This window comes from Eptatretus burgeri, chromosome 8 (assembly GCF_056783735.1).
Source record: "Eptatretus burgeri isolate ZD-2024b chromosome 8, Ebu_testis_v1, whole genome shotgun sequence".
Taxonomy (NCBI): domain Eukaryota; kingdom Metazoa; phylum Chordata; class Myxini; order Myxiniformes; family Myxinidae; genus Eptatretus; species Eptatretus burgeri.
The window spans coordinates 102,517,049-102,529,334 of NC_140968.1; the positions used below are offsets into that span (position 1 = coordinate 102,517,049).

A 12,286-nucleotide genomic window follows, 5' to 3' on the forward strand; every position below is an offset into this window, starting at 1 on the left:
TTTCATACAGTTATTTAACTCTATTTCAAGGTCTGTCGAAATATTAAAAACTAAAGGTGCCACCAACTGGTTTTGGCTACCTAATAGGGAAGATGCCAGTCAAACTGGGCAGCTATGCAAATTTGTGGCATCTTCAGTTTTGAACTTGGATTTTCTCCTATACGATCAGTTTTTTGGGTCATTGGAAGTTTTATGCCCCATTTTTTTTGAAACTCATTAGCTTTTCATATAACCTGTTTATTTTGCACATGTGTATGCTAATGAGGCTGAAGACTGACAAAGGGCCTTTTGAAAAGAAACATTAATTGTACATCTTGGACATGATTAGCGATCAGGATCACACGCACGCACGCACGCACGCACACACACACACACACACACACACACACACACACACACACACACACACACACACACACACACACACACACACACACACACACACACACACACACACACACACACACACACACACACACACACACACACACACACACACACACACACACACACATACACATACACATACACATACACACACACACACACACACACACACACACACATACACATACACATACACATACACATACACATACACATACACATACACATACACATACACATACACACACACACTTTGAGACCTGACTCCATTCCACCTTCTTAAATCTGCATATGGAGAAAACAATCAATGAAACAGACCCATGACATTTTCAATGTGTGTTAGCACAAGCCAACACATTTCCAAATATAGCGCATGGGTTTGTGGTGATCATTAGAAAATGAGTACGAATGTATTTCGATAGTGTTGTACAAACTGCCTTTCAAGAGCCTTCTGATTTCTCTCACACCCGAACACAATCGTGGGACACTGTTTCTTCCGTAATTTATGAGACGAGGGGACATTGTTGGAGTGTGTCATTTTAGTTACCCAGCCCAGATTGTCCTGGGACTGTTGCCAGGCCTTCACTTTAAACTACAGCAATGACATTCACCATTCTCGATCTGACATGCACTTCTCTAGCCCTCTCGCCGACCCCACCCCCAACCTCTCGCTGACCCCACCCCCAACCTCTCACCGACCCCACCCCAACCTCTCGCCGACCCCACCCCAACCTCTCGCCGACCCCACCCCAACCTCTCGCCGACCCCACCTCAACCTCTCGCCGACCCCACCTCAACCTCTCGCCGACCCCACCTCAACCTCTCGCCAACCCCACCTCAACCTCTCGCCGACCCCACCCCCAACTCTCGCCGACCCCACCCCCAACCTCTCGCCGACCCCACCCCCAACCTCTCGCCCACCTCAACCTCTCGCCTACCCCACCCCAACCTCTCGCCGACCCCACCCCAACCTCTCACCGACCCCATCCCAAACTCTCGCCGACCCCACCCCCAACCTCTCGCCGACCCCACCCCCAACCTCTCGCCGATCCCCACCCCCAACCTCTCGCCGACCCCACCCCCAACCTCTCGCCGACCCCACCCCCAACCACATGCCAACCACATGCTAAACCTCGTACCATGCCCTCTCCCCACCCTCTTACCATGACCCCCCCTTCCCACCCTCTCACAGTCTCCATTACCTCCAAACCTCTCAACATCTTCCATCAACCCAACACCTCTCGACAGCCCTTACCACCCCTCACCCTCTTGCAGACTCACTCCACTATTCCGAGTTTACGCTCCATTAATCCGAGCTTTAGACACACCAACCCCAGTTTTAGCTCCCCCAACCCTTGCTCTACCTCCACCAACCCTTGATCTGGTTCCACCAACCCAAGCCGTCGCTCAACCGACCCTCGCTGTCGCTCCATCGACCCTCGCTGTCGCTCCACCGACCCGAGCTTTCGCTCCACCGACCCTCGCTGTCGCTCCACCGACCTGAGCTGTCGCTCCACCGACCCGAGCTGTCGCTCCACCGACCCGAGCTGTCGCTCCACCGACCCGAGCTGTCGCTCCACCGACCCGAGCTGTCGCTCCACCGACCCGAGCTGTCGCTCCACCGACCCGAGCTGTCGCTCCACCGACCCGAGCTGTCGCTCCACCGACCCGAACTGTCGCTCCACCGACCCGAGCTGTCGCTCCACCGACCCGAGCTGTCGCTCCACCGACCCGAGCTGTCGCTCCACCGACCCGAGCTGTCGCTCCACAGATCCGTGCTGTCGCTCCACCGACCCGAGCTGTCACTCCACCAACCTGAACTGTGCTCTACCATTGCTAGGCTCCCTAGCTGTCACTCTGCCAACCCAGGCTCTCACTCCACTGACCCAGGCTCTTGCAGCACCAACACCATCTCTCGTGTCACCAACCCCGGCTCTTGCCGCAACAACCCAAGCTCTCGTCGCACCAACCCCAGCTCTCGCTGCACCAACCCCGACTCTCGCCGCACCAACTCCGGCACTCGCCAACTTTGAAAAATCCCCACCAACCCTGGATCTCACCACACCAACCCTGGATCTCGCCGCACCAACTGTGGCTCTCGCGTCACCAACTGTGGCTCTCGCCGCACCAACCACGGCTCTCGCCGCACCAACCCCGGCTCTCGCCGCACCATCCCCGGCTCGTGCCTCACCAACACCGGCTCTCGCCTCATCAACACCGGCTCTCGCCGCACCAACACCGGCTCTCGCCGCACCAACCCCGGCTCTCGCCGCACCAACCCCGGCTCTCGCCGCACCAACCCCGGCTCTCGCCGCACCAACCCCGGCTCTCGCCGCACCAACACCGGCTCTCGCCGCATCAACACCGGCTCTCGCCGCACCAACCCCAGCTCTCGCCGCACCAACCCCGGCTCTCGCCGCACCAACACCGGCTCTCGCCGCACCAACCCCGGCTCTCGCCGCACCAACCCCGGCTCTCGCCGCACCCACACCGGCTCTCGCCGCACCAACACCGCCTCTCGCCTCGTCAACACCGGCTCTCGCCGCATCAACACCGGCTCTCGCCTCGTCAACACCGGCTATCGCCTCATCAACACCGGCTCTCCCCTCATCAACACCGGCTCTCACCTCATAAACACCGGCTCTCGCCGCACCAACACCGGCTCTCTCCGCACAACCCCCGGCTCTCGCCACACTCCCCTCAGCTCTCGCCGCTCAAACACCGACTCTCACCGCACCAACCCGGCTCTCGCCGACCCCACCGCATCCGCTGGCCGACCCCACCTCAACCTCTCCCCGACCCCACCCCCAACGTCTCGCCGACCCACCCCAACCTCTCACCGACCCGACCCCCAACCTCTCGCCGACCCTACCCCCAACCTCATGCCAGCCCCACCCGAAACCTCGCAGTATTCCTTAACATCCCCTCCCCGACTCTCTCACCATGCCCTCTCCCCATCCTCTTACGATACCACCCCCCCCGCTCCCCAACCTCTCACAGTCTCCATTACCTCCAAACCTCTCAACATCTCCCGCCACCCCAACACCTCTCGACAACCCTTACCACCCCTCACCCTCTTGCAGACTCACTCCACTATTCCGAGTTTACGCTCCATAAATCCGAGCTTTAGTCCCACCAACCCCAGTTTTAGCTCCCCCAACCCTTGCTCTGCCTCCACCAACCCTTGCTCTGCCTCCACCAACCCTTGCTCTGGTTCCACTGACCCAAGCCGTCGCTCAACCGACCATAGCTGTCGCTCCATCGAGCCTCGCTGTCGCTCCACCGACCCGAGCTTTCGCTCCACCGACCCGAGCTGTCGCTCCACCGACCCGAGCTGTCGCTCCACCGACCCGAGCTGTCGCTCCACCGACCAGAGCTGTCGCTCCACCGACCCGAGCTGTCGCTCCACCGACCCGAGCTGTCGCTCCACCGACCCGAGCTGTCGCTCCACCGACCCGAGCTGTCGCTCCACCGACCCCAGCTGTCGCTCCACCGACCCCAGCTGTCGCTCCACCGACCCCAGCTGTCACTCTACCATTGCTAGGCTCCCTAGCTCTCACTCTGCCAACTCAGGCTCTCACTCCACTGACCCAGGCTCTCGCGTCACCAACCCAAGCTCTCGCCGCACCAACCCCGTCTCTCGCCGCACCAACCCCGTTTCTCGCCGCACCAACCCTGTCTCTCGCCGCACCAACCCCGGCTCTCGCGAACCTTGAAAAATCCCCACCAACCCTGGATCTCACCACACTAACCCTGGATCTCGCCTCACCAACACAGGCTCTCGCCGCACCAACACCGGCTCTCGCCTCACCAACACCGGCTCTCGCCGCACCAACACCGGCTCTCTCCGCACCACCCCCGGCTCTCGCCCGCACCACCCCCGGCTCTTGCCGCACCCCCCCCGGCTCTTGCCGCACCAACACCGGCTCTCGCCGCACCACCCCCAGCTCTCACCGCTCAAACACCGACTCTCGCCGCACCAACCCCGGCTCTCGCCAACCCCACCTCATCCTCTCGCCGACCCCACCTCATCCTCTCGCCGACCCCACCTCAACCTCTCGCCGACCCACCCCCAACCTCTCGCCGACCCTATCCCCAACCTCATGCCAACCCCACCCGAAACCTCGCAGTATTCCTTAACATCACCCTCCCCGACCCTCTCACCATGCCCTCTCCCCACCCTCTTACCATACCACCCCCCCGCTCCCCATCCTCTCACAGTCTCCATTACCTCCAAACCTCTCAACATCTCCCGCCACCCCAACACCTCTCGACATCCCTTACCACCCCTCACCCTCTTGCAGACTCACTCCACTATTCCGAGTTTACGCTCCATAAATCCGAGCTTTAGTCCCACCAACCCCAGTTTTAGCTCCCCCAACCCTTGCTCTGCCTCCACCAACCCTTGCTCTGGTTCCACTGACCCAAGCCATCGCTCAACCGACCATAGCTGTCGCTCCATCGAGCCTCGCTGTCGCTATACCGACCCGAGCTTTCGCTCCACCGACCCGAGCTGTCGCTCCACTGACCCGAGCTGTCGCTCCACCGACCCGAGCTGTCGCTCCACCGACCCGAGCTGTCGCTCCACCGACCCGAGCTGTCGCTCCACCGACCCGAGCTGTCGCTCCACCGACCCGAGCTTTCGCGCCACCGACCCGAGCTTTCGCTCCACCGACCCCAACTGTTGCTCCACCGACCCTAGCTGTCACTCCACCAACCTGAACTGTGCTCTACCATTGCTAGGCTCCCTAGCTCCCACTCTGCCAACTCAGGCTCTCACTCCACTGACCCAGGCTCTCGCGTCACCAACCCCGGCTCTTGCCGCAACAACCCAAGCTCGCGCCGCACCAACCCCGTCTCTCCCCGCACCAACCCCGTCTCTCCCCGCACCAACCCCGTCTCTCACCGCACCAACCCCGTCTCTCGCCGCACAAACACCGGCTCTCGCCGCACCAACCCCGGCTCTCGCCGCACCAACCCCGGCTCTCGCCACACCAACCCCGGCTTTCGCCAATCCTGAAAAATCCCCACCAACTCTGGATCTCGCCGCACCTACCATGACACACCTCATCAATGCCTGGTGCTCTTTCCTTCTTAGTCCTCTTCATTGCCATCCGCACTTCCTCCTCTGTGATCACCAACTTCACTTTCCCCTCGATATAACTCTGTAGATCCAGCTCGCCATTACTTCCTTTCCGGTTCAACAGCTCCTTGAAATATCCTTCCCACAACTTCAATACTGTCCCCCTCTATGTCACGATCCTCCTGCCACCATCCTTTATCTCCACCCCTCCCCCCTCCCTTATGTACTTACCATCCTCATCCTTATCCTGAGCCAATTTTTTTTTTTCTCATCTTCCCACCATCTTCTTCCAACCTGTTGTATACTTCCTCTTCCACATCATTCCTCACCTTATCCACAGCTCTCCTCGCTGCTGTCTTCTGCTCATACAGGTGCAGCAACTCCACATCTGGTTGCCTTCCTCTATCCTCTTTCAATCCTCCTTTTCACCAACTGCCTTCACCATACCTGGTTTGTATCCCTCGACGATGCACCCTTTCCTGACGCCCTTCCACACAAAACTTCTCTGATTCCCCTAAACGCCTCTCTTCGCTAAGTGGCTCATACATGGCCTTCATCCTCTCGTTGTACTCTACGACATTTCCCCTATACCTCCCTCTTCTGACCCCTCCTTTTCACCTCCCTCCTTTTCTTCATCAGTGCAACAAACATCGCAGGCTTGTGCTCGGTGGTAACATGTTCTCCCACCACTGTCATACATTCCTTAACCCTCCACAACTGTCACTTCCTTACCACCACCAAATCCTGTTCCGTTCTATGCTATCCACTCCTATCGGTAATCTTGTGGCTTTCCCGCTTTTGAAACAATGAACCAGCTATTGCCATCCCATTTCTTGCCACCTGCTCCACCAGCTTTTGACTCTCTATCCCTCGTTCCCCAACCAAATTTACCAACACATTCCTCTTTACCCGGCTGTGCTACTCCCACATGTGTGTTAAAGTCCCCCGCAATGCACACCATCACCTCCAGCTCAACCATTCCCATCATCCTGTCCAGTGCGTCCTTGAATTCCTGCTTCTCTGCCCCAGTCCTTCCCGTTTGTGGCCCATATAATGACACAACACACACCATTTGCCTCTGTATCACCACCCATGCCATAACTACGAGTCCCTCCCATCTTTTCACTCTGACCACCTGCTTGCTGATCTCTTCTGATACTATTATTCCCATGCCAGTACTCCTTCCATCTCCACCCGAGTGCAACAACTTGTATACTCCTACCAACCTCCTGCCCTATCTCCTTTCCATCTGGTCTCTTGCACACTCAACACTTCCAACCTCTGAATCATCTCCACCACCTCGACTCCTCTTCCCCCCATTGAGTCCACATTCAAACGACCGAGCCGAACCTCGTTTCTGAATCGCTGCCCACCCAGAGCCAGTACCATCTTTATCAGTTTGAAACGCTCAGGTCATAAGTCGGAAGCCCTGCCCGGGCTGACCTGCACAGTATTATAATTAATCACGATACTGAGAATTATAAAATCAATTTGTGGTAGATAATTATAATTAATTTGTGTACTGCAAAGCACTATCACTATCCTACGTCGCTATACGGCAGCCGTAGACTTGTCAGGTAGCGTCATTCGCTGCCAGGATACGCGAGGTGTATCGTTGCATTGAAAATTTACTAAATAAAAGACAATTTGGAATCAGCGAATCGTTTTGAGGAAATTTTGGCATCTGCCTCCAAAAGGCTCCGTCCGAAAGACTTGCGATGACAGAATTGTTGGCAGTCAAAGGATGTCATGTATTTTAGAAACCTCTTACCCTCTCTGTTGGTCCAGCAATGTTGTCAGACCTTTTCAGGCTTCCTCGTGATGAGGCACTTTCTGCTCCCCCCCTTCCTCCCGGCAAAACGCAGGAGGGGCAATTGTCCCTTACCCCTCTCCTCCCTTCTCCAGCATCTCTGTGGACATGTGCTCCTTCATTAACTGGGGTGTTAAATTGTATGAACAAAGACCATTGGTTGCACCAGATTATTGTGCCTCCCTTCGCAGCAATTCAGGAAACTCACCCAGGTTTATACTTTAAATTTTCTCCAGCTACAACCCTCTGATCAATAACCATAAGCGCCTTCCTTGGAGAAACATTGACCTCATTGCTGATAGCTCGATGCAGGCTGTCTTTGTTATACTCGTGTAGTTTTAATGACCTTTTCAGTTGCTGAGAAAATCAATTTGACGAAGGCCTCTTTATTAAGGGGCCATCTATTCATGACATACTCATATAATTTCAGAATTTTTAACCTTACCCCCAACCATCCCCATCAGCAAAATTTGCCCCTTCTACCTGTCGTACTACTCTCTATCCTCTTTTGCCTCCTCCTTTCCCTTTTTACTTCGCCAACACTCCCTTCCCATCCTTTCCACGCCACTCCATGGTCGATTTCTTAAGTTTGATTTTGTTTTCCAAATTAAACCACTCCTTCTCTCGCCATACCCCAACTCACATCCCCACTCTCTCGCCATCCCCCACCCCACCCTCCCATTCTCTCTCACCATACCCCTCCCCACCCTCCCATTCTCTCTCACCATACCCCTCCCCACCCTCCCTCTCTCTCGCCATACCCCACCCCACCCTCCCATTCTCTCTCATCATACCCCTCCCCACCCTCCCTCTCTCTCGTCATACCTCACCTCACCCTCCCCTCTCTCGCCATACGAGAACAGGTAGCAACGTGAAGCCTCAGCAGAGCATCCTTGCAGGTCCAGGATATGAATAAAAATATCTGATGAGACACATCCGTCTAAAGATGGTGATGATGTCATCCACAGCCAAAAGGACATACAGCCTGACAGTAGGCCCGTGTTAATTACTCCTCACAGTTGTTTGTTCCGAGCCAAACCAGGGAGGTTGTACGTAGTACGTGGCAGTCCGAGTGGAAAAGTGCGTGCTTGAAACGAGGAAATGCAGTTTGTACAAGTGTTTGCATAACTGCATGGGATCCTGTGACCTTTCCGTCTTGTTCATAACACTTAACATTTAAACTTGCATAACAGGCTCATTAATGTGTTGCTTAATCGTTGGTGTGGAACAGCAAGAGGTTGACCTTTTGGTGAATTCTGCAAGGCCTGTTTGCCGAAACCACCTTTTTTTTAAACTAGACCAAAACAGAAAGCTTCTTGCACACACCTAACTGGTATACTATGTGCAGTTAACGAATGAGGGATATAAAGGAGGAGAAGAAAAAAAATCTTCCAGCATGGCATATCATCATTTTGCAGACCTGATAAGTCCAAAACTCTTTACCTCTAACTTTGACGTTGACAGAATTGCCCCTGCTATGACGTCACTCAGAGGATGTCACAAACTCTTCATTTAAAAAAATATATAAATATATATTCTCGATGTACTACTGTACAAGGGGAAAGGTTAATTCAAACAATTTTGGCAAATGCCATCAAAGCTGTGAACTTTGAACTCGTACATGTGCATGTCGTGCCAGGTTACTTTGTAAACATTTGCTGGTTGGATTGTCTCTGGGTTTGTGTACGTGCCTCTGGGTTGCCTTGCTTGGGTTCTTAAGTAGCACATGGTTGCTGGTTGCTTCAGTAGCTTGAGGTTGCTTAAGTTTGCAACATGGTTGCTTAAGTGGTTGCTTAAGTTGTACATGGTTGCTGATTGCTTAAGTAGCTTGAGGTTGCTTAAGTAGCACATGGTTGCAAAATTTGCTGGGGGAGGGGGGTGGTGATGCAGCGATTCCTCTGATGCAGTGCCCCTTGAAGGTTGGAGCAGGAATTTGTGATTAATTCATGGTGCCGGAGATAGCTCAGCTACTCTTCGTGGCCACCGTGGGATCTTTAACGTCCAGCGACTCATGCTGCCAGGCTGGACAGCTTAGGAGCGATTGCGCATCCCTCCGAGACTCCAAGTTATTCTGCCAGCCCTCTCACCCTTGTGTTTTGCAGACATGGCGAGGTATCAACGCATGTGCCGGCCCTCGGATGGAGGTTAAACTGGGTACCCCGTCTGCCAGCATTAGTTGGTGGACATTAATGATCTATCTCTGTCCTTCACAATGAGTAGGTGAGCTATCGCCGGCACCGTGAAGAAATTACAGATTAATGCACTAACCTACAGGGTGCACTGCATCATTGGCACAGCTTTGCCCCCAGCAAATTCTGCTGACATAATTACCTCCGCCACTGAAGGTGGACAGAGGTTATGTTTTCACCCCTGTATGTCTGTTTGTTATGTACTTGTGAAATGGAAGATTCGAGAGCAAAAGATATATTGGTTAGTCTGGTCTGTCTGTCTGTCTGTCTGTCTGTCTGTCTATGTCAGTCGCCTACAGGTTGCATTTTTTTTCCGAACTTCACGAAACGTAATCACCCGGTCGAGGTAGTCAAAGCAAGAAGTCTATTGTTTTTGAGGTCAATAGGTCAAGGTTATAGACATTGTAAATTTTCATCTGATTCACTTGATCTAAAGATACAAGTCGTGGACAAAAAATGGAAACAACTGGGTAAATGATGGACACCAAGTATATTGAAAGCAATGGCTTCCACGCAGGTGTGGCCCATGTGTTAATTGAACAAATAACATCCCAGCATGCTTAGGGTCATGTATAAATGCTGCACAGGCCCAGTTTCTTATAATTGTGGCGAGCATGGCTGTAAGAGGAGACCTCAGTGACTTAGAGAGTGAATTGTTAGGGCCTGTTTGGTCGGAGCTTCATTGACAGACAGCTCAACTTGCTGATGTTTCATGAGCAACGATGTCTGAGATGATATCGGCATTCAACTCCGAAGGAAAGACATCATCAGCAAAAGGCAACAGTGGGTGGATGCGTATACTCCAGGATTGTGATATCAGTGCATTAATTTGAAGTGCAAAGGAAAGCAGGTGAGCAACTGCGGATCACTTGACTATAAATTTCAACCTGGGGCACGAGCAGCCATTTTCATCCAAAACAGTTCACTGAGAACTCCACAGAGCGGGATATTATAGTCGGGTTGCAGTACACAAAACACTCATCACACCTGGCAATGCACAATTGCGAGTCCAGTGGTGCAAAGATCACAGGCAATGGATTACCGAGCAGTGGAGAAATCTGCCATGGTCAGATGAATCATCCTTCACCATGTTCTTGCCAAATGGATGCGTGCATGTGTGGTACCAACCTTATGAACTCTACAATCTGAGTGCTTGGGTCCAACAGTGAAGGGTTCTCGCGTTTCTGTAATGTGGGGTGCATTTTCCTGGCATGGTTTGGGCGCAGTCATTCCCTCAGAAGGCAAGGTCATTGCCAATCGCTACTTAATGGTCCTGAGTTATCATCTTCACCCCATGTTGCAGCATTTCTTTCCTGCTGGAAGAGGTGTCTTCCAGGATGACAATGCCCCCATCCACAGAGCTCATGCGATCACCCAAAGGTTTGATGAGCATGACACTGATGTTATGCATACGTCATGGCCTTCTCAGTCACCAGATGTGAACCCAATCGAGCATTTATGGGATATTCTGGAACGACGCCGAAGGCAGCATTTTCCACCTTCATCAAATGGGTGTGAGTTGATGAACCTTCTCATGGAAGAATGGTGCCGTATCCCTCCTGCAGAATTCCAGATGTTGGTGGACTCAGTGCCATGGCACATATAGGCCGTACTGGCTGCATGTAGTGGCCCAACACCCAATTAAATGACTTTACATTGGTGTTTCCATACAAATTTATTGAAAATTAAATACCAGTCTAGAAACATCGAATTTACACAAGTATTCAGCCCACTGAGTCAATATATCGTAGAAGCGCCTTTGGCAGCGATTACTGCTTCGAGTCTTTTTGGGTATGTCTGTATCAGTTTTGCACTTCTGTATTTGGGGATTTTCTCCAATTATTCCTTGCAGATTTGCTCAAGCTCTGTCAAGTTGGATGGGGAGTGTTGATGAACAGCAATCTTCAAGTCTTTCCACAGATTCTCAATGGAATTCAAGTCTGGGCTTTGGCTGGACTACTCAAGGACTTTCAAGTTATTTTTCTGAATTAAAGCATTGCTTTAGCTGTATGCTTTAGGTCATTGTCCTGTTGGAACGTAAATGCTGCCACCACCATGCTTCACGGTAGGGATGATGTTAGATGGGTGATGAGCTGTTCTTGGTTTCTGCCAGACATAACACTGCATTCAGGTCAAATAATTCAATTTTCATCTCATCAGACCACATCATCTTTTACCTCATGCTCTCAGAGTCTTTCACGTGCCTTTTTGTAAACTCCAGTCATGCTGTCATGTGCCTTTTTTTCAGGAGTGGCTTCTGTCTGGCCACTCTCCCATACAGCCTAGATTTGTGAAGTGTTGCAGAGACTGTTGTCCTTCTGGCAAGTTCTCCCATCTCAGCCAAGGAACTCTGTAGTTCTGTCCGAGTGGTCATTGGGTTCTTGGTCACCTTGCTGACAAAGGTCCTTCTTGCCCAGTTGTTCAGTTTGGTCAGACAGTCAGCTCTAGGACAAGTCTGGGTAGTTCCATTTTCTTTCCATTTCCTCATGATGAGTTCACTGTGCTCTTGGGAACTTTCAACACTCTAGAAATAGTTTTATACCCTTCCCCAAATCTATTCCTCCTCACAATTCTATCTCTGTGTTCTACAGAGAGTTCCTTGGACTTCATGGAAGAGTTTGTGCTCTGACATGCGCCCTCAACTATGGGATCTGGTATAGAAAGGTGTGTTTCTTTCTAAATCTTGTCCAATCAATTGCATTGGCCACAGGTGGACTCCAAGACCACATTGGCCACAGGAAGTGGAAGGCATATGGTACCACCACCAAGATCCTGCCTCGATCAGGCTGCCCCTCCAAACTGGATGACCAAGCAAGG

At 52.7% G+C, this 12,286-nt stretch overlaps 2 protein-coding genes across 2 annotated transcripts; both read left to right on the forward strand.

Moving 5' to 3' along the window:
* Nucleotides 1–760: 760 nt before the first annotated feature.
* LOC147022446 (uncharacterized) lies at nt 761–3,514 on the forward strand. Its single transcript, XM_085890503.1, has 2 exons — nt 761–771; nt 1,788–3,514. The coding sequence occupies exons 1-2, from the start codon at nt 761–763 to the stop codon at nt 3,019–3,021; spliced, it is 1,245 nt and encodes a 414-aa protein (XP_085746629.1). The 3' UTR covers nt 3,022–3,514.
* Nucleotides 3,331–4,577, forward strand: LOC147022447 (uncharacterized). The gene is made up of 2 exons (XM_085890504.1): nt 3,331–3,466; nt 3,512–4,577. Exons 1-2 carry the CDS (start codon nt 3,331–3,333, stop codon nt 4,525–4,527), a joined length of 1,152 nt encoding a protein of 383 aa, XP_085746630.1. The 3' UTR covers nt 4,528–4,577.
* The last annotated feature ends 7,709 nt before the right edge of the window (nt 4,578–12,286 follow it).